At 53.5% G+C, this 27861-nt stretch overlaps 2 protein-coding genes across 7 annotated transcripts; one reads left to right on the top strand and one right to left on the bottom strand.

Moving 5' to 3' along the window:
* Positions 1-238: 238 nt before the first annotated feature.
* On the bottom strand, positions 239-15547 carry LOC139679663 (lysosomal alpha-glucosidase-like). 4 transcript variants are annotated; one of them, XM_071571613.1, is made up of 21 exons: positions 15281-15547; positions 12566-12687; positions 8574-9105; positions 8223-8368; positions 7734-7899; positions 7148-7244; positions 6013-6132; positions 5642-5760; positions 5441-5572; positions 4579-4689; positions 3662-3775; positions 3424-3508; positions 2949-3066; positions 2445-2578; positions 2174-2325; positions 1858-2006; positions 1627-1768; positions 1334-1432; positions 1045-1209; positions 818-964; positions 239-570 (listed from the first exon to the last, which is right to left on the bottom strand). In XM_071571613.1, exons 3-21 carry the CDS (start codon positions 9093-9095, stop codon positions 508-510), a joined length of 2781 nt encoding a protein of 926 aa, XP_071427714.1. In that variant the 5' UTR covers positions 9096-9105; positions 12566-12687; positions 15281-15547; the 3' UTR covers positions 239-507. The 4 variants fall into 4 exon arrangements, with proteins under 4 accessions (XP_071427714.1, XP_071427716.1, XP_071427717.1 ...); XM_071571615.1 differs by lacking the exon at positions 12566-12687; XM_071571616.1 differs by lacking the exons at positions 12566-12687; positions 15281-15547 and adding an exon at positions 10268-10366.
* On the top strand, positions 13610-27703 carry MAFK (MAF bZIP transcription factor K). 3 transcript variants are annotated; one of them, XM_071571617.1, is made up of 3 exons: positions 13610-13695; positions 21636-21715; positions 22893-27703. In XM_071571617.1, exons 2-3 carry the CDS (start codon positions 21680-21682, stop codon positions 23325-23327), a joined length of 471 nt encoding a protein of 156 aa, XP_071427718.1. In that variant the 5' UTR covers positions 13610-13695; positions 21636-21679; the 3' UTR covers positions 23328-27703. The 3 variants fall into 3 exon arrangements, with proteins under 3 accessions (XP_071427718.1, XP_071427719.1, XP_071427720.1); XM_071571618.1 differs by lacking the exon at positions 13610-13695 and adding an exon at positions 14712-14733; XM_071571619.1 differs by lacking the exon at positions 13610-13695 and adding an exon at positions 20718-20738.
* Positions 27704-27861: the final 158 nt, after the last annotated feature.

The following is a 27861-nucleotide window of genomic DNA, read 5'->3' on the forward strand; positions in this document are numbered from 1 at the left end:
GTTAGGGTGGGGGTCTGAAGTCAAAGGCTGAAAATGGGGAACTGAGAGTAGTGGCTGAAATTTGGGGTCTGGGATGTGGGGCTGGAATTAGGGGGGTTGGACTGGATCTGAAATTGAGCAGCTGAAAACTGGAGGTTGGAATCAAAACTGAGGTCAGGGACAAAAACTGGGGTTCTCACAGCAACTGGCTGCCCACCCCCTCTACCCTCTTCTGTCCCCACATCATGCTACCAGGACAAGGTTTTCACATGCCTTTATTGCAGCGGGGACCGTGGGTGCCACACCTCTACCCACACCACCCACCCAAGACCACGTGGGAGGCACCCAGTGGCCAAGCCCCCATCCCACACCTGTTGTCCCCAGCCATGCTAGAGCAGGACACACAGCAGCAGGTGACAGTCCCCGATGCCTCCTTCATGGCAGCATCTCAGCTTCAGGGGCTGGAGCATCGAGCATCTCCTGGACGAGTGGTCTTGGCAAGATGGGGGTGACCCCACAGTCCCCTGCTCACAGCCACTGCAGGGAGAAGCCCTGGCTGAGGCTGATGCCAAGGTCAGTCACGGTAAGAACCTGTGGGGAGGACAGGAGACATTTTGGGGTACAGCCTTGGCTGGAGGGAAGGGAAGAATGCCTTCTCCTTCCCAGCTTGGCTGAGCTTCACTGCCCCTGAACCATGGTGTGCAGCAGAGCCACACAGTGTCCTCACACACCTTTTTGGTCACCAACCTTATGACCCTTAGGGCTAGAGGAGGACAGGTGGAGACCCTCAAGACAGAGACGTCCACCCAGGACAGGGTGCCCCAAGATGGGGCTGTACCTGGTTGTCCAGGTAGGAGAAGGGCTTCTCCTGGCCATTCAGAAGGACCTTGCTGGGCGGCTTCTGGACCCCAAAGACGCTCAGTGTGCCAATGGTGACCTTGGTGGCCTCAGTGCTGGCATGGAGGACAGTGGAGGTGAAGATGTTCTGGAGGAGAGGACAGCATGAGCTCAAAGTGACCAGGTGCCACAGGACCCCCCACTCCTGCCCTCCCCACCATCTCCCACCTGTGTGACATTGAACACCAGGTAGGAATAGCTGCCACGCTCAAAGGTGTCCAGGCTCTCGCCATCATCCCAGAAAAGGTCCCCCCAGGCAGTGGCACTTGAGGACAAGGCCACGATGAGGCGCAGGGGGTTCTCTCGAGTCTCCTTGCTGGTGGTCCCTGGTTTCTGGGGTTCAAAGATATGGGTTCTGTAGGGCTGTAAGCACTGGGGATGGGGGTTTGGAAGCTGAGATGCTGGGGGACACACACAGTATGGACAGCACTCAGACAGGCGACAGGTGGGCACTCACCTGGGTGGGCAGGATGGAACCCTCACGAACATGCAGGTTGAGGTGATCCAGGGGGGCTGACATCTTCAGCATCTCCCCACTGCTGTTCACCGAGGAGCCCTAGGCAAGGTGGCAAGAGACATGAGGGAGTCTGGGGCACAGCAGAGGGCTCATGTGTGGGTCTGGGGAGCAGCCATCCCCACCCCTTCCTTCATCAGGGCTCGCTAAGCTCAGCCATGGCTTCCCACCCGCAGCCCCAAGATGGTCAAGCAGGGATCATCCAGCCCTCAGCCAAGTGCCATGGTGCTCCTCACCTTGTAGAAGTCATACCACATGCCTTGGGGGACGTAGCCTGTGACCGAGTCCACCCCAGGCTCCAGCACCGGCGTCACCAGCAGGCTCCGACCCCACAGGAACTGTCTGTCCAGCCCCAGGGTGGCCACATCCCGGGGGAACCTGCAGCAGGATGGAGACACTGCTCAATCTGCCACTTCTCTGTGATTCAGCTCAAACATCTTCCCAGTTCCTAGTGGTAATGATCTTACTCAAAGAACAAGGGCCGGGCAACTGTGTCCCCTTGCAGGTGGGCACGGTGGAAAAGGGTGTAGAGGAAGGGCAGGAGGGAGTAGCGAGTCAGCAGCACATCCTTCATGGCTGTCCTGGCTGCAGGGCTGAACACTGTTGGGTCCTGGGCCTGGGGGAGATGTAGGGAGTCAGCAGCCACTGCATCCCCAGCCCTACCTCCTGTATCCCCCATTCCGCATCCCCCATACCACATTCCACATCCTGCATCCTGTGTCTCATTGCCCGCACCCGCACCCCACCCCTAGGATGCCTCCCACCAAGCACACTGCCCTTGACCTTCTCATTCTGGGTGTTGTGGTTGCGAGCGAAGGGGTAGAAGGCACCAAGTTGCATCCAGCGGGTGCAGAGCTCCTCCGAGGTGCTGCCAGAAAAGCCACAGATGTCTGCCCCAACCAGTGGGATGCCGAAGAGGCTGAAGCTCAGCAGCCCTGAGGGCAGGGACAGTCAGCAGGGTGCAGGGAGTTTCAGGGATGTCTCCCAACAAGCAGAAAGCTTGATGGAGCTGGGAGTGCTGACAGGGTGCCTGCATCCATTCTGTGTCACCCACCTGGGATGGAGTAATACATGTCCTTCCACTGGCTCCGGTTGTCACCCAGCCAGTGCCCTGAGTACCGGCCCTGGCTGGGGAAGGTAGAGCGGGAGATAATAAAGGGACGCTTCTGCCGGATCTGGATCAAGGCACTGGCAAAAAACAGGGAGAGGCAGGGACAGCAGGTGAGAGCAGCCCCCCAGGCATTTGCCTTATCCCTCAACAGCTCAGGGAGAGGTCCAGCCCCGTGACAGCCCTGTGGTGCTATAGGGTTCGCCCAAGTGACACAGCAAAATCTTGGCACTAGGACGAGTCTCATCCACCCATCCCTCCCAGAGCAGTGTCAGCTCCCCTCTTCTCCTGGGTTATTGCCACCCTGAAAGCTGCGACCAGCCAGAGCATGTCCCTGTTGAGTCAGGTATCAAATCCTCATTCTTATTAACTCTCCTCATTCTCATTAACTCTGATCAGGATTTGTCCCATCCCACTGCCAAGCTGTCCAGAAGTGGGATGCTCAGGTACCTTGCCGTGGCTTTGGCTTCCATCAGCCCATAGAGGTTGTGGAGGTTGTAGTGCACTGAGGCTTTCTGCTTTGCCGAGGCACACACTGTCTTTGAGGAGAGGGAATCGCCCAGCACGGCTGCCAGCAGAGAGAGCCCAGTTGGCACCAGGAGATGGTGGGGTAGGGTGCAGGGGATGTGGACCCCCCTACACTTGCTGGCTCTGGGCCAGCCCTCCCACAGGAGCCATCACTGCCAGCCCAGTGCCAAAAGCTCACACAGATGGCCCCACCCTGCACTCTGACATGACCCCAACAAATGTGTATGGCTTAGATGTCAATACTGGCACATGCAAGTAGGGATGGAGACATTCAGAGTGTAAAACAGAGACATGATGTCTCTTAGAAATGGTTTTTCCCCCATTACACTCAGTTGACAGAGACCTCAAAGCACACAGTATGTGCCAGCACAGCCTTGTATCTCATCTCCCTCCTCACCTGGAGTGTAGGGTGGGCTGTCGAGTTCTCCTGGGGGGCAACCATCTTCAGACCCATCCATGAAGTTAGATGGTTCATTCATGTCCTAAGCAAAGAAAATTGTGAAGCAACTTCAAGGGTGTGATCTTGGGGATTAGTGGATAGACCTGGAAAAGCTGCAGACAGTCCTGCCATGAAACACACTGTGTGTGAGCTCAGGTGTTGGCAGGAGTGACCCAGGGGCAAAGGAGGGACTTACGATCCAGAGACCGTCAAAGGGCACATGGGCATGGAAGTGCTGCAGGTTCTCCAGCCACCACTGGTGCGTGTCTGGGTTTGAGAAGTCTGCAAAGGCAGTGAAACCAGGCCAGACCTGTGGGGACACCATGAAACCACAGGTTCAGCAAGCAGGTGATTTGTGGGGAGCCACCATAGGGAACAGGGTTTCACAGCATGGTGAAGAACTGAGGATGAAACAGGCAATAAATCAGAAGATAAATCCAGGCCAGTGCTTGGAGTCTTGAATGCTACATACACAGCATCCCTCCTTCCTCCACAGTACCGGGAGTATCCGTGTGCTGAAGACTCCCCACAGTCTGTGGGCAGTGGCAGTTGATGCGCCGGCTGCTCTGCTTTCATTTGCACAAGTCCTGACACCACCTTGCTCAGGGCATGTCAGGGAAAAGACATGATTCCTCCACACTTTGCCCTATTCCAGGAATGTTAGCCAATTCATTTTCCTCCACATTTTCAGGCTGCATCAAAAGCCCCCTCCTTGGAGATGGTGAGGGAGAGCAGGTGAGGGCAAACAGTCAGAGGGGTCAAACTGGGAGGGAACGACATGGAGCAGATCTAGAGAAGCACTGTCCATCACAGAAAACCTCCCCTCGCCCCAGAAACAGGAAGGGAGAGAAATCAGATGACCAGCCTTGGGCAGCACTGCTGACTCTGTTAAGCTCATATGACTTCCACAGCCTCCTCTGCTGGACAAGGACTGGCTCCTTGGGTTGGTGAAGACACCAGGAGGTGACACATGATGACAAGGGCTGAGCCACACTCTGGCCATTATCCCAGAGAAGTCCCTTGGCCACTTGTCTTTCCCTCTACTGTGAGGGATGAAATCCCAACTCTGCTACTGCACATCCCTGCAAAGGATTTCCCCTTGGAGCTCCTCACCTGCCCGATGAGTGGTTGCCCTTGGGTGGTGTTGAGGAACAAGCCTCGTCTCAAGCCTTCATCAAAAGGCCAGTAGGAGCCTTGAGGGTTGGTGCTGCTGATGCCGGGATCCTGGAGACAGAGTAGAGGGTTAGGGTCATTCCGGGCACACTGTGGCTCCTTTCCCTGGCCAGACCAGTGTGATTTACAGAAGAGAACCCAGACCGGGTCAGACAGAGCCCACACACAGTGGCTGTTTGCCCCAAGGGGAACAGAAACTTGCTTCAACACTTCCAGGCATGTTTTCTAAAATGCCACTTCTGCAAGTCCTCAGAACACGTTGGGATGTCTTGGGGAGGGGGGAACAAATACAAGAAATCTTGTGATTATGCAAGAAATGCCAGGTCATGGACAGCCTTGGGCTACTACAGAGAGTTCAATGGGGAGAGAATCCAACCTTCCACTGCAAAGACCTGACTAGTACCCACTGCTCTCACCCGTGTCCCCATTCTTTGCAGAGGGAAGAAGGGAGATCCCAGCTAGGTCACAAGATCCCAGCACTCATGGGGATGTGGAGGCACCCAACAAGTTAAACTGCCTGACCCACAGTTCCTCCATTCCTTCACCCATGGAGGTCAGGGGTATCCTTGTATCCCTGCAGCAGACAGGAGCACAACATGAGAACCTGGCCCATGTGTCCACGGTCCCTGTATTAGGGGGATTTCCAGTGGCAGTTTACAGCTGCCCACACAGCACTGGGGACCAGCCTCCCACAAAAATCCCCAGGCCCAGAGATACCAGCTGGGACCATGAGCATGCTTTATGCCCCTGTCTTACATCCCAGCTCTGCAGCAAAGACAGCACAGGGGGAGAGGAGAAGTACCAAGATCATAACGTAGTGCTGCCCATGTTTGTGGAGATCTTCCACCAGCGAGGGGAGGGAGGCAAATTTCTGTGAATCGAAGGTGAAGTCCCGGTACCCGTCCATGTAATCAATGTCATTCCACTGTGCATCCTGCAGGACAGAGGCTTAGAGATGGGTGATGCAGCCTGGACCCCCTGCTCCACAGGTCTGAGGGGTTACCTGGGGGATCTGGTAGTTCCTCATGGCTTTCACAGTCTGCCAGGTCCCATTGCTGGATCCGTAGCCCCAGCGGCAGAGGTGGAAGCCAAGAGCCCAGAGGGGTGGCATGGCTGGGAAACCTGCAGTGGAGGAGGGGGGGCATAGATGGGAGCATAGTGGAAGCAGCATCTCAAAAGGATCAAGGTCAAGGAGGGAAAAGGAGGTGATCGCTGACCCCTGACATGCAGGGAGGGCTAGGGACGGGATGGCTGGGGTACATTGATCCCTCCCCAGCTGGGAATGGTGGGGTTGGTGGCAAAGCTGGGGTAAGACAGGGATGTGGACATGGGGAAGGCGCCTGCAGACAGCCATGCTGGGGTGCGGGCACTTACCTATCACCTGCTGGTACTGCTGGATGACCATGTTGGGATCAGGCCCCAGGAAGATGTAAAAATCCAGCACCCCTCCAATAGTCCTCCAGGTAAGGCCCGGAGCAGGCTGTAGGACCACCTCTTTGAGAGGAAAGGAGAAGGGAAACAGACTGTGACAACTGGGGAGCAGCCTCTAGACCTCAGCTCACACAATGAAGACCAGACAGCACCACAGACAACACTTAGGGGAATAGAGAAATCCCTGTCTTGCCCTCAGTGGATGCTAAAGGGGTGTCCGGAAGCTTTAATCATCACAGCCCAGTGATATCATTGGTTTATGCTATCTTAAAAATCTGCTCTTTAAGCTCAAAGCTGCACCAGCTTCCACTGCTGGACCCAGACAAAGCATGTGCAGCACAGTGCTTTTCTTCATGTCCTCCCTCAAAACCCCCTCCGAAGCGAATAGAGAACTACTTGTACAAGTAAGTATGTGGGAGCAAGGCCTTTCCTAAGAAACGCTTTTCACATGAATGAGCCCTCAAACCTCAGCTCAGGTGGCTGCACTTCACATGAGCTCGTCCTCAGCAGCGTCGCTGCAAGAGAGCCGAGCGCAGCTGGAGCTGCCAGAGCCTCGGTGTGCACAGCACCGCCCCAGCTGGCTGCAAGCAGCAGCTGGTGGGAGGGTCGGGTGGTCGCTGGTGCCGTCCCTGACGCGGCAGGAGCCCGCAGGAGCTGCTGTGTTATCAGCTGGCACATCCCATGGCCGCAGCTGGCATAGCACAGCTGGGAAGAGCTCGAGCAGCAGACGGCATCCCCATCTGCACCCCAGCCATGCCACACCGCTGGGCCTGGGGGCAAGGATGTTTCAATGAAGAGGGAATGGGCATGGACCTGCATGCAGGGGACTTGCTTTTCTGATGGTAACTCAGCAGCTGGGCGTGTGGTTAAACTGCTCGGCAGTTGCTAAAGAGCCTCGCTGTAGCCAGGAAACAGATGGCTGCGCTCAATAACAGAGCCATCAAACCACATCTTTCCCTTTTATGGCTTACTCTGACCCCAAGTTCCCAAACTGGCCACTCCAGCAGCTCCCATCTGACTCCACCTGCCCGGTCCTCCGCCAAGCACAAGCTGGCCTGGAGTCCCCTAAGACACCTACCCATTGCATTGCTGTTGAGAAGGAAAATCCCGTGAGCATTTCCATCCTCCTCCATCAGCAGGTAGAAGGGGTGAGCACCATACAGGTTGAATGATTCCTGAAAGGAGGAGGTGCCAGGTAAGACAGCAGAGAGGGCAAAGCCACCAGGAGTGAATAAATCACCCTGAGCTGCATATGCTGCCACCACCCAACCGGGCATCTGTCACCCCTGTGGAGGCCAAGGTAATGAAGGAGGATACTGGTGCTGAAGCCCATGGGAGGCCATGGGAGGCTTGTTTCTTCCTTGAGGTGTGGAGGCTTCTAAGCTGGGCCAGGTGAGGGAGAAACCTCCTATCTTACCACAACATGTTGCATGAGCAGCAGGGTGGAGAGGAAAACATCCGATGCCCTTGGAGTGCCAAGAGCATTTTGCAATTGCTCTGAAATCCTCCCTGGCACATACCTGCCCATCAGCCTTGATCATCCCGAGCCTCTCCCAGTGCTGCTGCCCACCCCTGCCATGCTTTCCCAGGGCTTGTCCAAAGCATGGGAGAGCAGCACCCCTGTCCTCATCCCCTGCACCCCCACAGGAAGATGACAGATATACCGTGGGAGGGACATCACGAGCCCACAGTGTAAGGGTGTTCCAGTCCAGACTGTGCAGGAGGCTGCCACGGTGCTCCCCCAGCCCATAGAGGAACCTGGATGGGAGTGTTGTGGATATCTGGAGAAACTGGTCAGCAAAGATCAAGGGGGCCACGGTGGTGTTGAGCCTGTCAGGGTTACACCAAGGAGAAGAGAGGGTCAATAAATGGAATCAGGGCACTGGGAGGTTTTTAGAGAGGTGCTGATCCCACCCAGTCCTACCCCGGCCATAGCAAGCACGTGGTCAGCCCATGGGGCCAGGAAGCCACGTGCTGCCACATCGCCATGGAAGCACTGCTTAAAAGACTGAAGACTAAGTGTAATAATTGGCTGGAGATCTTGCATCATGGGTTTTCCCATGGAAAAACACTGGGAAGTGCGCTGGAGCCTGCCTAGGATGGGATAAGCTTCTCCCCACCTGCCACAGGATGAGGACAAGGTGGTATCTTACAGCACTGTCCCTGTTTCCCTGCGCCGCAGCAGCATCCCAAAGGGGTCCCAGGAGAAGTTCAGACTGTACATGGGGTTTTCTGCCCTCTTTGTCACCCGGGGAACATCAAGGGGAACCTCGTACCGTGTGTTTGCCGCATCTGTTATCTGCAAAAGAGAGAAAATGTGCTTTAAAGACCAGCAAAACAAGAGGGCAAAGGGCTGGAGATGCTCATTGGCCCCACACAGGCAGGCCTGGAGCACAGCAGCTTCCAGACTCAGTTTGAGCAGGGAATGGTCACCTATGGGATGGCAGGTGCAGGGGACAGGAGTGCAGTCACAAGCTCCAGAGGGCAGCCATCAGGAACCTCACCTTGATGTGCAGTCGTGTGTCTGTCTCAAGCTCCACGTCCAGTCTCAGCATCTCGATGTCCCGGGGATAATAGGCCTTCTGTCTCCGCACCAGCAACCCCACCATGCCCAGCGCTGTCTGGTTGAGGCTCTCCAAGGTATAGCTGGGGAAGTCAGGGGGATAGAAGCACCAGGGCACCCCCTGCTTGCCCTCCACTGGTGGGGGGCTCTGGATGAAGCAGCACCCTCGGCTTTCACAGAGTTCCTGGGTCACCACCACGTGCCGCTCTGGATAACAGTCAAAGCGATGGCTTTCAGGCACCAGGAGACATTTGGGGGGTGGTGTGGGTCCGAGCCAGCCTCCTGATACTTGCTGCAGCACCCAGACAGTGATGGTGCTCAGTAGCACGGCGGACACCAGCAGCCCACTGCCCACCCACCACGGGGCCAGCTTCCCGCGGCCAGCAGGCACTGGGGCAGCCCCTTCCTCCTCCACCTGGCATGCTGCCGGCTGTGGCGTCCTCAGCTTCTGGTACGACCTCATCGTTCTGGTGCTGGAAGGGGAGATGGAGGCAGGTATGAGGGAGAGAGAGGGGGAGAGCTTGCCCAGGCCTCAAGGACAGCTTCCCCCTCTCCTGATGCCTGTGGTACAGGCACAGGCTGCCCACCTCAGCACCCTGCATCTTCACATCTGCACCTTCAGGTAAGATGCACATGGCAAACTCAGCAACAGAAGGCTTTGCCAAGGTCAGGTGGGTTCTGACCCTGCTAAGTGCAGGGAGACGCTGACAAACAACTCTTCACCAGCCCCAAGGGACAAAGCACCATCGCCCTGAACCCCAGCTACTCTCAGGGAGAGGCAGAGCAGGCCTTCAAGGAGTTTTTTCCAGGTTTTAATTTATGGACTGCAGCATTTCTGGAAGCTGCAAGCAAAATCGAGCTTGCTCTGTCTGTGGGCACAGAGCTGTGGTGCTGAAAGCCGCGGCTCCAAGGTGTGGAGCATCCTCTACTCAGAGAATCTGCTCTGAGCATCCTCTTTGAGCATCCTCTGTCATCACCACTCAAAGCCCTGAGTCAGAGGTTTTAGCCCTGAGGAGGGCTGGGCAAGGGATGGCAGTGAATACACCATCAGTTCTAGCCTCCCCACTGATAAAACTTGATTTTAATAACCTCTCAGGCAAAGATCTCCCGGGTTGTAAGCAAAGGAGAGCCCCATGCTACTGGTAAGTGCACGGAGCAATCTCAGCACCTTAAATAAGAGAAACAACTTTCTTCTATCTCCTATCACAGGCATTCAGGCGCTGCCTTCCTCACTCTGCGATCTGCAGAGGCTCAGTAAACGGGTCTATGCCTCGCCACAAGCAGGTTTATTCCCCGGCAGCGCTCCCCAAACTCGGCCACCACGACAGCTCGACCTGCCAGGGCCGGGCTGTGAAACCCCCGCGAGCGGTGGCGCCTCCGCCTTAAGCAACCACCTTCCGCCACCCCACGCGTGGGCAGCCCCGGGGCGGCAGCGCCCACCCGCCGTGCCCACACGAACCCCGGGGACCCCGGCGTGCCACCAGCCCATGCACCCCCGGCTCCTGCCCGGCCGCCCCGCAGCGCTGGCACTGCGGGGGCACTCACAGCCCGGGGGGAACCCCAGCCGGGCACGGTGAGCGCCGCGCCCCGGGAGCCCCTGCGGGCCCCGCTCTGGCCGTGCCGGCGCTTACATACACGTGTCTCCTCTTGACATTGTGGCAGCGGGCAGCGGGCGGGCAGCTGGCAGAGCGGGCAGAGCGGGCAGCGGGCGGGCAGCGCTCCCGGAGCTGCAGCCCTGACTGCTCCGCCGTAAACACCCGAAAAGCCGCTCGCCTCCTACCGCGCCTTCCTAGTAGCAGCGCATCCGCACACGCCTCTCTGCCAACTGCGCTCCATCCTCTGTTTTGAGTGCTTTGTGCATTGGGGTTTTTGTTTGTTTGTTTTTAATTTTATTTTATTGTTTGTTTCTAAACTCAACGCTTTTCAAAAGTTACAAAGGGGGGATATGGGAGATCAGTGAGGTTTTTTAGGATTTCCCCAGCCTGGATGCACACGGGGTCTCAAAACCCAGAGTAGGAATGCCTCTGTCCCCCTTGTAGGGTGAGAGCACTTTACTCAAAGCAGAGTGAAAGAGGTCCTTGTGCTGAAATCGTGTATTGTGGCTTCAGGGAATCACCGTGGCTTCAGGGCATGTTTTGAGCACACAGCAGGTGGGCCAGACCCACAAAATCCCCACATCCCAGAATAAAGCCCTTTGCCCATGTAGTTTTTCACCAGAGGTCCTGTCTCCCATGCACTTCTCTTCATCTGCTTAACAAGTGTATAGAGCTGCACAAGCTTTCCCACTTTTTGAGGGACTGGAGAACTGCTCCTTGTTTACTATCAAATGCTACTGCAGTCTAAAGGTCAGCAGCAAAGGACAACAGACCTTTGGAGCAGAGTTGCTTTCCCCAGGGAATGGAAACAAAAAGTACCCTGTTGTGAACAGGACTATTCACCCAGAAACAGAATTTAGGTGACATAGCTGCTCCCCTCCTGCTATATGCAGCCTGCCTAAACCATTCTCTTACAAAGATGGGAAAATACCCCGATTCTGGTGAGACCCACGTGTGGGGCTGTCACCACAGAGAGAAAGACCCCCACCCAGGATGCAGCCAGTCCTTGGGGACCACCCTCTCATGGGTGTCTCAGGAAGAAACCTTGGATAATATGGGATGGCTCTGTCCATTCTTGGTTATCACCACTCAGACAGAGCACAGCAGAAGGTGGCTGTGTTGGGGACATTGGTAGCCCCAAGGCTCCCACCATCAGCACCCCTCTCCTTGCTTGCCTTGGCCCTCTGAGCCACCAGAACCCTGCCAGATGTAAAGGAGATCTGGAGACAAACCTCAGAGGCATCAGTAGGAACTGATCTGGAGACAAACCTCAGAGGCATCAGTGGGGACTGATATGGGGACAAACCTCAGAGGCATCAGGGATTGCTGAAATCTGCACTCCATCTCTGAGCTCAGTCCAGCCCAGCACCTAGGGCAGGATTTCAGCCTGCAAGTCTGGGAGAGGTGAAAGCCAACACTTCATTCCACTGCCTGGGAGCTTTACCAACCTCATTAGCTCAGTTCCAATAATAAATAGGGATTTCTTAACATCAGGGAGGTGCATTCACCTAAATCTTGCTGCAGCTGCCCAGATCCATGGGGCTGTGCCAGACATGGAGTTCCCTGTGTTTTGCAACTTTGTGTTGTTCAAAGGGAACAGCAAAAGATGGGATCTTATTCAAAGCTTCAGCTATGACCCTTAGAGCTGCTCCAATAAGGATATTTGGCCCTGAGGCTGGAAAGAACAAATTGCACAGGCTGACAGAGACTTTCTAATATAGTTATGGGCACAATAAAAATCAAAAGGAGCCCAGCTGTGATGGAGGCTGTTGGGTTTGATTAACCACCCATGTTATTACATTTTCTGATGCATTATCACCATTGTTGGATGCTCCCAGGGTCTGAAATACCACTCACACTGTTGGGTTCAGGGTGCTGTGTTAGCAGCTCATACAGTTGGACAAGGAAAGTGCAAGGATCAGGTCCAGGATTCATCTCTGGGCAGCATTTGGCCCCGCTGCAGTGGTCAGCAGGCTCCAGGACAGGCAGTGCTGGGTAATGGCTGGTCCACAGGTGGTGAAGGAGGAAAGCCCTGCCAGTGGCTGCCTTAAGGAGCCCAGAGACCAAAACAGCCCCTGAGCACCCCTGAGAGCCTCACAGTGCCCAGGACACATTTGCCCACCACTATCTGCCCCACATCAAGGCCAAGTGCAAGGTATTGAACCTGGGCTGGGGTCAATATAGGCTAGAGAATGAACAGATTGAGAGCAGGTCTGCTGAGAAGGGATGTGGAGGTGCTGGTGGATGAGAGGCTGGACATGAGGCAATAAAAGCATCCTAGCCCAACAACTCAAGGGAGGTGATTCTACCCTGCTGCTCTGTTCTGGTGAGAACCCACCTGGAGTGCTGTGTTCAGCTCTGAGGTCCTCAACGGAGGAAGGACATGGACCTCTTGCAGTGAGTCCAGAGGAGGCCACCAAGCTGATTAGAGCAATGGAACACTTCTCCTGTGAGGAAAGGCTGAGAGAATTAGAAATGTTCAGCCTGGAGAAGAGAATGCTCCAGGAAGATCTTATTGCTGCTTTTCCCAACCTGAAAGGAGTGTGCAAGAGAGCTCTAGAGGGACTTTTGAAAAGGGCATATGGTGACAGGACAAGGGGTAATGGCTTCACACTGACAGAGTGTAGGTTTAGATTAGATGTTAGGAAGAAATTCTTGCCTGTGAGGGTACTGGGGCACTGGTACAGGTTGCTCAGAGAGGCTGCCCCATCCCTGGAAGGATTCAAGAGTGGATGTGGTTTGATATGCCCTGGTCTAACTGAACATTGGAATGTGATGGGCTTTAAACTCCCCTCTAACCCAATCCATTCTATGATTATATAAACACACCCATGTGTGAGGATGCAAAACTCCATGGCCACACCGTGCCTTCTCCATCAAGGCTGATCCGGGCAGGTGGGAGCTGTTGGGACCCTCATGGTGGGGTGGGGGTGCAGGCACAACAGCAGAGAAGATGGAGATGTGGGTTGGGATGAGGGGGGACGAGAATGGAGGTGGGAATGAGGATGGGAATGATGGTGGGGATGAAGATGGGGAATGGGATGAGGATGGGGACGAGGGTGGGTGAGGACGAGGATGGGAATGAGGATGGAGATGGGGATGAGGACAGCGATGTGCATGGGAGTGAAGGTGGGGACGGGGACCGGCTACGTGCCGGAGGCAGCGCCCCGCCCCGCCCCGCGCCCTTCCCCATGAATGAACCGCGCGGGCGGGCCTGGGCGGTGACGCGGCGCGGCGGGGCGGGGCCGGGCGGTGACGCGCGCCGTGACGCGCCATGCCGGAAGCGGCGGGGGCGCTGGTTGGTCGGCGGCGCGGCGGGGGGGAGGCGGCGGCCCCGCGCTTGTTGTTGTCCGCGGGACTCGCTGGCAGGGAGGGAGGAGGGAGCCGCGCAGCGCCCCCGCCGCCGCCCCCGCGCCCCCCTCGCCCCCGCCGCCGCCCCCGCCACGGGGCGCTCCCGCCGGCACGCAGGTGAGCAGCCGCCGGGGCGCGGCGCGGCGGGGCGGGGGCGAGGCGGGTGGGTCGGGAGTCGGGGAGGGAGGGGGTGGCCGTGCGTTGCCCGCCGATGGCGGAGGGGGAAAAGGGGCGGCTCGACCCGGTCCGGCCCGGTCCCCGCTCGGTCCGGTCGGGTCCGGTTGGGTGCGGGCGGGCGGGGCGGGCGAGGTAAAAGTGCTGAGTCACCACCGCGCCGGGCACGTGGTGCCGCCGCCCCTCGCACCGGGCCGGCCAGGCCGGGCGCGCACGTGGGGCCGGGCGAGGGGCGGCGGCCCCGCCGCGGGGGGAGCGAGTGCGGGGCGAGGGGAGCGCTGCCCGCGTCTGCCGACGGCTCCCGAACCCCCGAGGGGGCGGCGGCCCCGCGGTCACACCTTGCCCGTCACCTCGCCCCGGCGCGGGGCCAGCAGCGTTCCGCGCCCGCGGGACGGGGCCGGCGGCATCCCCGGGGACGCGGGGCTGGGGGTGTCCCCTGCGCTGTGTGCCGAGGTGATGCTTTCCCGCCTCTTGTTGTTATGTTTCGCCCCCCCGCCCCGAGGATGAGCGCGCTGCCTGCCTCTGCCTTTGAATGGCTCTTAAAATACATGTGAGGAAACCTGTTGTGACGCCGCGCGCTCCGCTGACTAAAAATAGCAGCTTTTGTAGTACGGAGGGAGTCGGGGCGCAGCCGGGCACGGGCAGCGTGGCCGTGGCGATGGCCGGGCGTGGTGGCAGCTTCGTGAGCCGCTCTCTGCCCCGGTTATCGGGCAAGACCGGCCGCCCGAGGGAAACGCCGGGCGGGAGCCTCGCTGCCCGTCGGAGGGGCGGGGGGGGGGGGGTTAGGGCTTATCTCTGCTGAGCACAGCTTCTTTTTGAGTCGAAAGAAGGAGAAGTGTGTGTTGTGTTCAGGCTGGTTCCGGAGCCTGTGGGGAGGGGGTCCACCTTGAAAACGGGGTGCTCTGCGAGCCACAGGGACTGGTAACAGGAGGAAAGAGGACGGTGACATTGTGGGAGCGGACACTGCCGCGTGACTGTCTGGTGGGTGCGGGACTGTTTGGGGATTTAATCAGAAGTGGGGTGGGTGGGGGAACCTCTTCAACCTCCCTGTGACGGCAGTGGCATAAGGTGGAAAAACATCCAGGCCACGAGTGAGGGGAACTGAGCTCTCTAGATTCTCAGTGTGCCAGGGTCTGTTTCCTTCCTCCTCTTCCTCAGGCAGAGAGCCCGCGCCCCTCCCTCGTGGGCTGCTCCGTTGAGGATTTATTTTACAGATTCTGCTGAAAGCAGGCCATGAGGTCTCAAATTAGGAACGAGCCCCCTTTGGGCAAAGTTGTTACAGAAAAGGGAAAGGCCTCCATTTTCGCTTTCACCTGGCCGCCCCCTCCTTTGCCCGCGCACCTAAAGCTGAGCTGGGACTGTGAAGGGCGGGGAGAGCGAGTGAGAGCAGTTTCCCTGAAAAGCCGCACGCCTTTTTCTTGCACTTTCAGTTTTTGTACGCCCTGTGGTGGCTAAGTTCAGCCCTGCGCCCCAGCCCAGCGTGTCGTGCCATGGTGCTGTCGGGGTTTTTAGCAGCGAGTGAGTTTACCTTGTGATTTTTCTCACTGATGAAAGGCGCGCGCGTCCCTCCGCTTTTTCCGCTCTCCTTCCGTGTGTCCTCTCGGTGCTGCCTTTGGAGAAGGCAGCCTCGAGCCTTCCTCGTGCAGTCACTTCCTAGAGGTGATGGACGCCGCGGCTGCCCAATGGCAGCGCGCAGGGCTGCGCGGCACCGGAGTTAACTCCGCTCCCACCCGGCCGAGGTGCCGGACGTCGGGCTGGCAGCGACGGGGCGGCTGCCGCAAGGTTGGGCTCACAGTGACTCCCGCCGTCAGGACACTCCGCAGGCTCTGAGCTTGTCAGGGCTTGGAACCTGAGCTCTGTTAAATGTTCCCGGCTGTATTACGCCAGGCTTGTGTCTTGCTTCACAAGTGTTTCTGAACCAGAGAGCGAAATTTGTTGGCTGCTTTTTTTTTTTGCTTGCCTGTCAAAGACAGTGTGCTTTGTCATATTTTATGTCATTTCTGCACTGTCGCCCGGCTGGGCAATCTGTTGCAGCACAGAGTTCAGTACTGCTGTGTGCCTCCTGAAAGGGAAAAATACAGATCAGCTTGATACACTCTGATTTCCATCAACATTGGAAGATGATTAATGGCGTGGAATGTGCTGCAGGACTTGGTATTGAAAATCTCTAGCTGTGTGAGATGTTTGGGAAGCAAAGAAAGGACAGCTGGGAGTGCTGGCCCCTGCGGCAGTCAGGGTTTGTGGGATAAGCTCGTTCACTGATCATTTTTGTAAACATCCAGCTGTGAAATACTTGAGCAGTGCTAACACTTTCAATTATCAGGAAGTTTCAGGCTCAGCACCCTGTAGAGATGAACAGGCAGTTTCCACTTCTGTCTCAGCTATTGTTTGAGGCTATCTTCAAACTTGGGCAGAGAGTCTTCCAAGCATGAAGCAAGCACAAACTATGCAGTGCTCTTCTTCCAAGCATGAAGCAAGCACAAACGATGTAGTGCTCTGTGACCATCAGCACAAGGACTCAGGGGGGAAGGCAGTAATGAGAGCGATTACCTTGCCACAGTGCTCCCAAGCAGAGGGACAGGCTGCATAGTGGATCCCACTGCTTTGCAATATTGCAGGACACCAAACAGCAATGCTGCTGTGTTCCATTATTAGCAGTCATTGAAGATGTCTGACTCGATGGCTGGCACATGGTATCAGGAGCAGCAAAGTTAGGAATCCCAATCTCAGCTCTGCCCCAGGATCTGGCTGTGCATCCAGGCAAGTTATTTGTTGCTTGGTGGCTCTTCTTATCTGGCTGGGGGAGACGCATCTCTGGGGTAGTGATGCTGAGGTGTAATTCCAGTATAACTCTTGTCACTGCATTTTATGAGCATGTGATGGAAAAAGTGCTGTAAGCTTATCAATACCAGGGCTGGCTGTTATATACCTTTCCCCTTGAGCCACCTCCTCCATGAAGTTTCAGAGGTGACACACAGGCGTACCCACCTGGTACGCCGTATCCCTACTCCCTAACCACAGGCTCTCTGCAGCATCTGACTAGGTTGTTTACCAAACCACTGAAGACTGTCTGATCCGTGTCCAGGCTTCCCCAGAGAGTGCCTCAGAGAGCTGTGTCCTGGCAGCTCTTAAATGTGCTCTGAAGGTTCCTGAATCTCCTCTTTGCTGGTGGATGCTGGTTCTGATCCATAAGGGAAATGGAAAGCTGGCCAGCTGGGCGAGGGCTGCGTGGAGCTCCTCTAGAACAGTAAACAGTGACTCACCCCCTCCTTGTGTCTTCTCTCTCTTCGTGTCAAATATATTGCCTTGCATATGCTTCTCTACTCTCTGATTCACACCACCAGCCTGTCCCTCCCCGCTCTCATTTCAAATGAGTGACAAGTGTCAGTCTGCCTTACAGGATGTGCGAAGGTTGTCAGAGCAGGAGAATGGATTTTTGAATGACGGGGAGAGGGATGGTGCTCTGCCTACCATGCTGCAATGTGCTGGAAATCCATGTTGTGCCTCCGAGCGGCAGAGGCATGGCGACGAAAATTGAAGCATCTGTAGTTCCCTTCACCTTTCAGCTCAGATGTTATCCTTGGTAGGGACATCCGTTTGGCTAGTGCTCTGGAGCTGGGAATACCTTGCGGATAAACGAAAAATTTAAACAGCTGTTTAGGAATTAAATGGCTGCATTTGGGAATGAGTAGAGTATTGCCTGCGTAGCTGTTGGTGCTGAATTGAGACGTGATGGCAGAGATCCTTGTCACTGCTTGAACCTTGCGCTGTTTTTCTGCCCTCGGGAAGTCGTCGCTGGCTTGGCGGAAGGTGAGGGTTGCATGTTTTCAGTTTGCTGTGTGTGAATGAGGATGGAAGCTAAACACCAGCAGGGCTGTCTGCCAGGTGCTCATGTTCTGGCTGGGGTTGGCTTTCAGTGTAGAAAGAGTTTTAAAATTCAAGTTCATCCCATAGTTGTTGGGTGTCAGCTGTGACTTTATAGTAATTCCTTAATGTGTAATGCGCTTGGAAAGCCCTGTAGCGTGGAAAGTCTGAAATCTCACTCTGGCATGTTTTCTTTCTTAATTGCAAGCCTTGTGTGGAAAGCTCAGTCCTCCCTCTTCCTGAGTCAGGATTTCTGCTGTCTTTCCATTTCAAAGCAAAGGAACTATGGATCTAGATGGTCTAAGCTGAGATCGCCAGGCTTAGGATGTCAGCTGGAGACCCCCAGGTTTTTGGGAGGATGCTGCAAGAGTCATGGGAGTCATCTGAGAGAGGGAGAGGGCGTTGGCAAGGCTGTCAATGGGTAACTTTATTGCAGAATTACAAGGGCTCTTTATGTAACCCACAGTCAAAACACTTGCTGTAAATAGGAGCACGGAGCTGCTCTGGAAAAGCCTTTTCCCCTCACAGTTGGTGTATTACTACTCACTGCTTTATTGATGTAGCATTCAAAGTGTGTCGTACTGCTTACAGAGCAGGGATGTAACGCCGCTCCTTGCTCCAAAAAGCTGAGCTCCTAATTTTAGATGTGATGCAGCAAACGCAATTAAGGAAAGAAGGGCAGGAGTAGGGTAAAGACTAAAAGGGTTCTAATAATCAAATTGCAGGCAGGGTCCCAGAAGACCCCTAAGCAGCATGTTTATGGAATGCTGCTGGGTATGACTTGTTTGCAGAATGGTTTATGATTTTGCTGTGGATTTTGCTTTGCATCTGTGGGAGATGCCATGCTGATTTTAGTGTCTTCTTAGTTGCTGAATAGTCCTAAATGGTCCTAATGGGAAGGATTTAGTAGGTTGGGAGATGGAGCTTGAGGCCTCAGAGGGCTGCTGGTGAGAGTTGCGAGTGTTGTTGTGTTGGTTTCGAGCACAGCCTGGACCACACCTGTGCCTTCACCTACTGCAGAGATAAGACACTTCCTGGCACTCATGTCTGATCTAGTTGTGCTATGAAATCCTGCCCTTTGGGTCAGGGCAGCCCACAATCTCCCACCCTTCTTTGAAGAGAGTCTGGCATCAGAATTCCTGATAGTGCCCTGAACCTCCTCATTCATAACTGTGCCAGCAGTGGCTCTGGCCCATCACCCCTGGTGCAGTTGGATGGATCCCAGCCTATCTTGGAGGGGTGCCTTGGTGTGCAGGGGACAACAGGTGCGCAGCAGAAGATCCCATACTGAGCGTCTGTGCTGTCTGTCCGCTGAAGAATGTGCAGGGTAAGGAGCTCTTGCTTTGCTGACATGGAGCAACAGGTGACCAGGAGGGGTTTCATCACACAGAGCCAGAGCATTGCTTGGGGTGGCAGGTGAGCCCCCATGCAGACCCCCACTGGAGGCAACCTCACCCCTGGGCTCTTGTTTTCCGTGATACCTTTACATTTCTTTCCATCTCTGCGCAGCCAAGTGGCCCCGTTCAATTTTTCCATCGGCTGGCGTAGAAAACGCTTTGAAGACGTGCTGGGTGAGGATCAAAAGGGTTTTTGTGCAGTTGGTGGGTGTGACGGGGCTGTCGTTGGCCTCCCCCTCCTTTTTGCCTTTCCTTTTCCGGCGTTAGCAGCGCGGCGAGCAGCCAGCACGCCCAGCGTGCCCCTTCCCTTGTAGGGATGAGGGTGGCGAGGGAGGGGGGATGCCGCTGAGGGAAGGAAGAGTTTCTGATGCTGTGGGAATGTGAGCGCTCAAACTCTGTAAACAGCTGGTGACTCACTGCATAACTATGGCACCAACTGCCTGCGGCCCGGCGCTGCGCCTCTGCAGGGAGGGGGCTGCCGGCCCTTTCCTCTACACACTGACTGGCAGCGCCTCTGCGCTCCTTAACTCCGAGACGAGTCCTCTTGGCCACGGCAAGGAGCTTTTTCCTTCCTCTCAACTGCCAGTGCCTACATCTGCACCTCTGGCCGGGAGGTAGGGATGGGCAATAAATGCCTGGTGTGGAGGGGAAGCGATGGATGGCAAAAGGGCCGTGCTAGGGTCTGAAGGAGTGCCTGTGCTCCCAGGGGATTCTGCCCTCCTGAAGAGCCCAAAGTGTGGCAGCAGACAGAGGTCGGGCATTCCCCCATCCTTCGGAGGCAGCTGCGGGGGGCTGAGACTTGCCCCTGTGTCCAGCCTACTCCTGCAGCCCCAGCGAGGCAGAGGCTGCAGTTTGAGGTGTCCTTGGGGTGGGGTTCGATGCTGGAGGAGAGCAGGGAAGGACTCAGTGATGCTCTAGAAAATGCAGTGCACACCAGTTGCTGTAAGTGGTCCATTCATCACAGAGCATCTTGGCTTGTGCGCTGTGCGGCTGTCCTTGTCCCTCCTCCAGACATGGAGAGCTGTGCTGTCTCAGGCTTAAAAATAGAGGAGGCGCCTAAATACACTCCCTAATATCTAGGATAGTATCTTGCAGCTCTGCACTTACAGGATTATTTTTTTCCTCTCCTGCTCTTCATCTTGATCTTTACGTAAGTCGTGTGATGATGAGGTGTCTTGACTGATAAAATTCAAGTGACAGCAGCACGGGCTGAGCCAGCACCTTCACCCGCCCAGCTCCCGCCAGTCCTCATGCCCCACCTTTGCGCCCCCCCAAATCCCACCACCCTTGTTTGCAGATATGAATGAGTTTGTTTACTCTCCGACGACCTCGTGATGTCTTTGCACAGACATGACCTGAAGTCATTATTGCTTTTGGGCTTCTCTGTTTCCATGGTGACTGTCTCCGGGTTGGCTACTTTCCCAAGGTCACCATGGCAACTATCAGAAGGGAATCATGCTTGGGATGCTTTGGCTGGATTTTTCATGAATGATTAGGATGTGTGACACGATGCAGACGTGGAAATGGGGAGGGTTTGGGCTGGGCTGGAGAAGGTGGGGGGAGACAGAGGACTCCCGCCAGACAGGCTGTGCTCTGCGGTGCCGTGGGTGTGCAGCCCTCAAAGCCACCCTGCGCTGGGGGGGGACCGGTGCCTTGCCCCCTCCCCGCTGGGGAGCCATAGGCAGAGGCTGTGATGGTGGCACAGCTGTGGTCGCCTTGCTCGCGGTAGGTACGCCTCGGATCATCGTGCTGCCGTCATCACAGGGTGAAGGATTTGGGTGGAGGTGCGGGCAGGTGAATTTTTGGCAAGGCGCCGGTCAAAGGGGTGTAGTCACTGGCTAAGGTGAGAGTGAAGGGCAGCGTCGTGACAGAGGATGGTCTGTCTGTTGATGGACATGCCTCCACATCACTGGAAATATCAAGCAGGTTGGCTTTTGCAGCCTGAGGCTGGAGAATTGGGAACAGTCATGGTGTGTTGGAAGAGGCAAACTCCTGCCTGGCTTTGTTATTGGGGGCTTTTGTTTCTGTTGTTTGGATTTTCTGGTAGCGTCTCCTTTGGGTGGGGACAGCGCTGGAAGCAGGTTGCAAGCCAGCCAGCTTCTTTTTGGATTACAGGTTCAATTTCAAGCTGGGTTAATAATCATCAAAATAAGAATGAAGGGAGTTGTTGTCTTGTGGCTTTTCAGTGCCTTTTATGAGCGGAGGTAACTCTTAATTCAGTCCCTAATAGGCCATTTGCAGCGTCTGGGATTCCTCCGGAGGGAGGTGACAGGGCCTGAGAGGCCACGCTCCTTGCTCCCCTTGGGAAGGGGTGACACATGGCAAGGCGCTGTGTGGTGCTTAATGTGACTGGTTTTTACACATGGGATCAGGTGTCCTTTCCTCCTCTCCCTGCTCTGTCTTCCTGGCTAGATCTTTATGTAGTTAATAGCAAAATATGGGGTCTTAGTGTTAAAAAGCAATGCACTTGTTAACACAAATGTCTGAATCCATCCCAGTGCTTCAAACAACTGTGAGGTTGTTTCTTTTAATGGTGCTTGAGTTGGGAGTTTGGGCCATCATGTTGAGTATCTTCCTGCTTTCATCCCTGAGATTAACCTGTAAATCTTTTTGTGTTTCCAGTTGCAATTTCTGAGCAGTTTTGTCCGGAAGACTGTGCTCAGGTTATGACGACTAATCCCAAACCGAACAAGGCATTAAAGGTAGGCAAGAAGGCTGAGTGCATGGTGCTGGGTGGCCAGGGAGGCTGTTGCAGAACCATTTAATGTTGGTCATACATGACTGTTCTTTTTCGTTCCAAGAGAGTCTTGCAAATGGGTGCTGATACAATTTCCCTCTGTCTAAAATAAACGTTAGGGTAGAAGAATACTGGTGATACCCAGAAGGCGATGTGAAGTCTCTGGGGTGGCATGCAGGTTGGTGTATCCCAGTTGCTATCCAAGAGACTTCTGACTATAGCAGGTATTGGCAGCATCCTGAAACCTGTGCTCCCAGGTTTATCAATGAAGTACTTTTACTCTCAGGACCAGGAGGCACTGGGGAAGGGACATGTTCAGCTGATGTCTTTCAGATCCATGAGACAGTAAATGCCTCAGACATACCAGCATGATGGTGATCTATACATGTGCTGTGAATGCATTGTTGAAATTTCTTTCCAGTGTTTTAGCTCTTCATTCTGTATATCCTGCAGTCTCTGAAAAGACAAAAGGATCATGTCTTAAAAGTTCAGGATTCAATGATCTTAAAGGTCCTTTCCAACCTAAATGATTCTATGATTCTGAAAATAACGGCAGTGGCAAACCTGCTTCAGAAAAGGCACAAAGCCATCATGGTTTTTTCATGTAACTTCACTCTGGCCTGTGCCCCAGCATAACCAAATCAGGGTGTGTCACTGATGCCAAACAGAGTTGGTTTTGTTCACTACTCAAATGAGCGATCTTCAGTGAAAAGCCACAAAATTCTGAATTAAGCCCTGCAAGCAGCTATTCTGCTTTTGCAATGCTGCACTGGTGTCCCAGCATAATGCTGGGAAAAGGTGTTATATTTAGCATTCAGAATGAATTCTGCGTCCTGATGAAGGACCTCACAAACAAAATGCTTCGGCTTGGCTTTACATTTTTTTCCTTGAAAATCCTGTTGTTGGGTTTACGCTGCTTTCTCTGACCTAAAAGGGTTACCCAAACCCAGATGACAGCAGTGCTCAGATCTCTGCCATGTTTAGCCCAGATGTTTTAGTGGAGCTTGTGCTCTTTACAGTGCTTTAGGGCTGTTTTCCAGGTAGGGCTGTCACATTACTGAGGGGTGGCCTGTCTCTTTCTGCTGTCCAGAACATCTGTTGACATAGGGTTGCTGCTACCCCTGTGCTGTTGATATTTGCAGGTAAAGGAGGAGTCAGGAGAGAATGCCCCAGTGCTGAGTGATGATGAACTCGTGTCAATGTCTGTACGGGAGCTTAACCAGCACCTGAGGGGTCTCACCAAAGAGGAGGTCATCCGTCTGAAGCAGCGGAGACGCACGCTGAAGAACCGGGGCTACGCTGCCAGCTGCCGCATCAAGCGCGTGACTCAGAAAGAGGAGCTCGAGAGGCAGCGGGTTGAGCTGCAGCAAGAGGTGGAGAAGCTGGCCAGAGAAAACAGCAGCATGAAGCTAGAGCTGGATGCCTTGCGCTCCAAGTACGAAGCACTCCAGACCTTTGCTCGTACTGTGGCGCGAGGGCCTATTACCCCGACCAAAGTTGCCACCACCAGTGTCATCACCATTGTGAAATCAGCTGAAATCTCATCCAGTTCTGTGCCGTTTTCAGCAGCGTCCTAGTGCCCTCGGTGTGGGGAACTAGCAGCCTTTCAGAGGGGAGGGGATAAGGCTCTTTACGCGTTGTTCCGGAGTCCTTGGTCACGTCAAGAATTGGCATTTTAAGAATTTTCTTCCAAAAGTGCAAAAAGTAGAAGAAAAAAAAAAGAAATCGAGAAAAACTAAACAAACCCAAAGGGTTCCTACAAAGGGAACTTAACTGGCTGCTTCTGTCTGGACTCAGTGGCTCCATCAACCTCTTGTGTCCAGGATTTGAGCTCTGTATGCAGTACAAATTGCAAGATCTGCTTCCTCCTTCCCCCTGTGTCCACAAACCCCTCTCAGCCGTGGGTATCGTTCCAGCTGGGAGAAGATACCTGAGGAGCCTCCAGTCTTCATGAATGATGCTCAAGAGCCAGGAAACAGATGGACCGTAGAAATCATCATGTGAGATGAATGTATGGAAAAAAGAGTTTCCTTTAGTGGCCTCCTACTCCTTGAAAGAAGGGTCTCCCCTACCTTCCCCACTTCCATCTGATATTATGAGGGCAGGGATATAGGGTTTTTGGATTAGATTTCATTGTGCTGTGAGTGGATGGGAGCGGGAGAACGATGGAGCCTATTGCTTGGGTCTGACATACCCATTAGGAATAACCTTTTGTTTTCCATCCATGCTGTTAAAATATGGAAAAATATATATTTTACATATTTTAATATGCCCCAGTACCTGTGTGGCCTGTAAAAACTACATCGTAGCCTCCTTTATTCCAAACTCAAGTTTCCCAATAGCTCCCTCCCAAAGGTGTGCCTGTGAATTGGGTATATTTATGCAGTTTCTTGCTTCCAAATGATCCACGGTCTTGAAGTAGCAGCTTTTTTTTCCTGGATTCCCTGAAGCTTAAAGGAGGGAGGCACAGTAAATGCTGTGAAGAGCAGTGTGATGGGGAGAAGGGGAGATGAGGAGGAAAAATGCTGCAAGTATTACTGGTGAAGGCAGAACTGGCTGTGTGAGAAGGTGGAACAGTTCTGCTGGGATCAGCACTATGAGAAGGGGTTTGTGCAGAGTATTTCGGAAGGATGTTTTTTAAAGCACTGAAGTGTAACTAGAGGGTAATAGCATTCAGACAGGAGGAGAGAAGTGTTAGAGTCTCCTCTTTGACAAAAGCATTGGTAGGTTAGCAATGAGCATCCCAGGTGGGAGCTGCACTCGCCAGTCCTTGATGACCAGAGAAGGGCTATGGGGAGGTCAGATGGGAGCTGGAAGAGTCTTTACCTCTCCATAGCACCTCAGATGCTGAATTTGGGATCCAAAGAGTACAGTGAACAACCCTCAGTGTTCAGACAACCTGTGTGAATGTGACCCTGAAACTTGACGCTTTCTCTTGCAAATGGGTGAGTTATCCTGAGAGGTGTGCAGAAGGCAGGATGAAAAATCCCAGTGTGTATGTAGGGGATGGAAAAATTGGGATCGAGAAGTTGTTCGTATGGCACTGAGCAGTGGTTCGGGAGAGAGGGATTTCTGGCTCGGCAATTGGGCAAGAGGTGGGAAGCGGAAAGAGATTCTGCTGTTGCAGCGCTGAAAAGAGGAATGTTTCCAGGTCACTGTAAAAAAAATAGCTATGTTGGTGTTTGTGTGTTTTGTTGTTGTTTTTTTTTTCTTTTTGAAGTAGGAAAGAAAAGGGACTGTGAGTTTTGTAGGGCAGGTCAGAGACTTGAGGAATGGACGATGCCTGTTGTCATGCAGGTGAGAATAGAATGAGATTGCTGAAGTTCAAGATGAGGAGAAAAGCTTAGGGAATTTGGGCTCCAGAACAGAAAAAGATCACGGAGAATTCATGAGTGTTTTGGACTGAAAGAGAATAATCAAGTGCCACCATTGTTGCAAAGGGGACAGTTTGCTGGCATCTGACACCCAGTATAATTTGTTGTTTGAGGCCTTGTCTTGCCTTGGATTGCAGTACGTTGATAGAATTTTAGTGAAGCCCTACTTGTCTTTGGAAGAAGTTGTTAGCTTGCTTTTTCTTTTTTTTTCACCTTGTCATTGGAGTCTCTGGATTTCCCAGGAGGATCCCTTGTGAACTAGGTTAATGAAAAGAGTAACCTCAGACTTGGTTCTCATTCAGTCCTCAACATCAACATCCGTGACTGAGCCAGAAAGGGTGTCAGTGAAATGCTTCCTGAAGGCTCATTCCCCCTGCCAGATCCACGTATTACGGAGGGGAGCAAGGAGTTTCCTTCAAGTGATTTTCCAACATGTAGAGTTTGGATGACACTTAGTGTTACCTCATTTCTCCTCCACTCCCTCCCTATCTCCAAACAGGCAGATCAATGTCCTGTGTATCAGTACCAGTTATTGACTCCCACAGCAGAAGCTGAGGAAGAGAAAGATATTACTGTCATTTCCTGGTCCTCATGTTCTCCAGCTCACAGACATTGGAAACTTTCCCAGACCTCACAGGTGCCTCCAAAACCAGGCAAAATGGAGACTCCTGGCACTGTTGGGGCTTTAAATGAAAACTTTAATGAAAAAGGCCAGTTGACTTGAAAATGCCCAAATGCTTCCAGTCTTTAAAACAGCTCCAGAGCTCCATAACATTCCTGGCTAGATAGGAACACCCTCTGGCTGCCCTTGACACCCCTTCGGGGAAATCAGACCAGTCTCACCAAGGGAGATGGAGGTCGAACTTTGTTCCGTGGGGTCTTCTTGCTGTTGGAATGAGTTGAGAAACATATCTTTACGTGGCACTTCCCTTGTGGCCAAGTATTTCTTTTTTTTCCAGTTCTTGGAAGGGTGCCAAAGGCTTGTCCAAGTGATTGCTAGTTTAGTGCTGGTAGGCACTTAAATCTCTGGTCACTCGATAAAGAACAAGAGGCCTGGGTGTTGTTAAAGCTGTTGATACCATAGCCATGGTAGGTAATCCATATTGGATATCCATAAGGACCACGTGGAAATATTTAAAGAGAGAGAAATATATATATAAATATATAATTATATACATTTTATCGTACAGATTTTTCGTAAAAAAGAAAAAAAATAATTTTTTTTCCAAGTTTGATACTGTAAATCTTTATTAAAAGAAATTGCCAGTCCAGGGCTCCCTGGGTGGTGACCTGGAGGGGAATGAAATGTTCTGGCTAAACTTCCACAGAGGGATCAGAATTGCAAGGTAATGTGGAGGGAGGAATGACCCGAAAGCTGTTGACCGCCTTGGAGACCCAGCTCCTCCACCCTCCTCCCAGGAGGGCCCTCCAGCTTGGGGTTGTCACATTGCATTCCTCTGGGGTTCGGTTTGTTTCTGTTGTATTTTATTTTTTGTTTTGTTTTTTTCTTTCCGTCCTGCCCTTGCCAGCCTGACATCCAAGGGCGAGTGTGGCGTGGGGCACTGGTGGCGTGGGGTGCGTTCCCCCGCCGCTGCACCTCTCGCTTTTCTTTTTGCTGCGGTAGTTTGGATGCCACGGCTCCCTTCTCTGCCCCTCTTAGTTTGTCCCCCTGACCCCACTGAGGAGTGGGGGCTCGGATTTTTGAGTGCTGGGATCCTCTCCCCTGGGCCTGGCCTTTCTTTGGTTGCTCCCCATCCGCAGTGTGACATGGGAACTGAGGGCTGGGCAGGAGAAGATGAAAAGCGTCGTGTAGTGACCGGGAGGGACATCTCTTCTCGTAGACATGTTTGCTGTGCTTTCTGTTGGGAGTGGGGAACCTTTCCCTCCAGGGCAGCTCCAGATCCCTTAGAAACAAGTCAGTGTCTCTGCTCTTGCTCAACTCTACCATCTGCCAGGAGGAGACTGCAAAGTGCAGAGACCTGGGTGACACGGCCGGGGAGGGATGAGGCGCTGGTGGTGAGCCGGTGTGGAGATGAGCTGTGGCAGGGCCAGGCGTGATGCCATGGGAGCATGAGGGACAGCTCAGACAGACCCAGGGAGGAGGAGAAGGTGGCAGTTTTTTCTCTCTCGAATCATTTAAACTTCATTGTCATGATTGTTTTTATTTAAAAATGGAAAAAAAAAAGAAACAAAACCGAAAAACTTTTGTAATGTGGATTTGTTTTCCTTCGTCTGTATTTCAGTCTGCTGGGGTGTTTCCGTAGATGGTGGATACTTGCTTTCATTTTTTTAATGATAGAAGTCTTCTGTTTTAAGTTGTTTTTTATCACCAGCTCATTCTATCCTCTGTGGTTACTCAGTAATTTCATTTCAATATTTATTTTTGTGCTGCTTTTTTATTATAAAATAAATTATTGATATACCAAGCGATGTGGATTCCTGTTTGTAAGGCGAATAGCCCTGTGTATGTGTCCATTACTTCTCTTGACAGCCACAACGTAATTTATTGCTGTAAATTTAGCTGCAGTGACTGGTTTTTTTGTACCTTTCCAATAAAGCATTTTCTGGTTTCAGACTTGCCCTCGTCTATGGTCAGCATTTTGGATCCTGAATTGATCTTCAATGGAGTGTTTTCTGTAGTTTTTTTGCTGCCTGTCCCCAGTGCAGCACACAGCTGGTTGCTGGCTGTGGCGCTGCAGCGAGTGATGCATTTTTTGGAGGCAGGCTGGGCTAAGGC

This window comes from Pithys albifrons, chromosome 16, assembly GCF_047495875.1.
Source record: "Pithys albifrons albifrons isolate INPA30051 chromosome 16, PitAlb_v1, whole genome shotgun sequence".
In the NCBI taxonomy this organism is placed as follows: domain Eukaryota; kingdom Metazoa; phylum Chordata; class Aves; order Passeriformes; family Thamnophilidae; genus Pithys; species Pithys albifrons.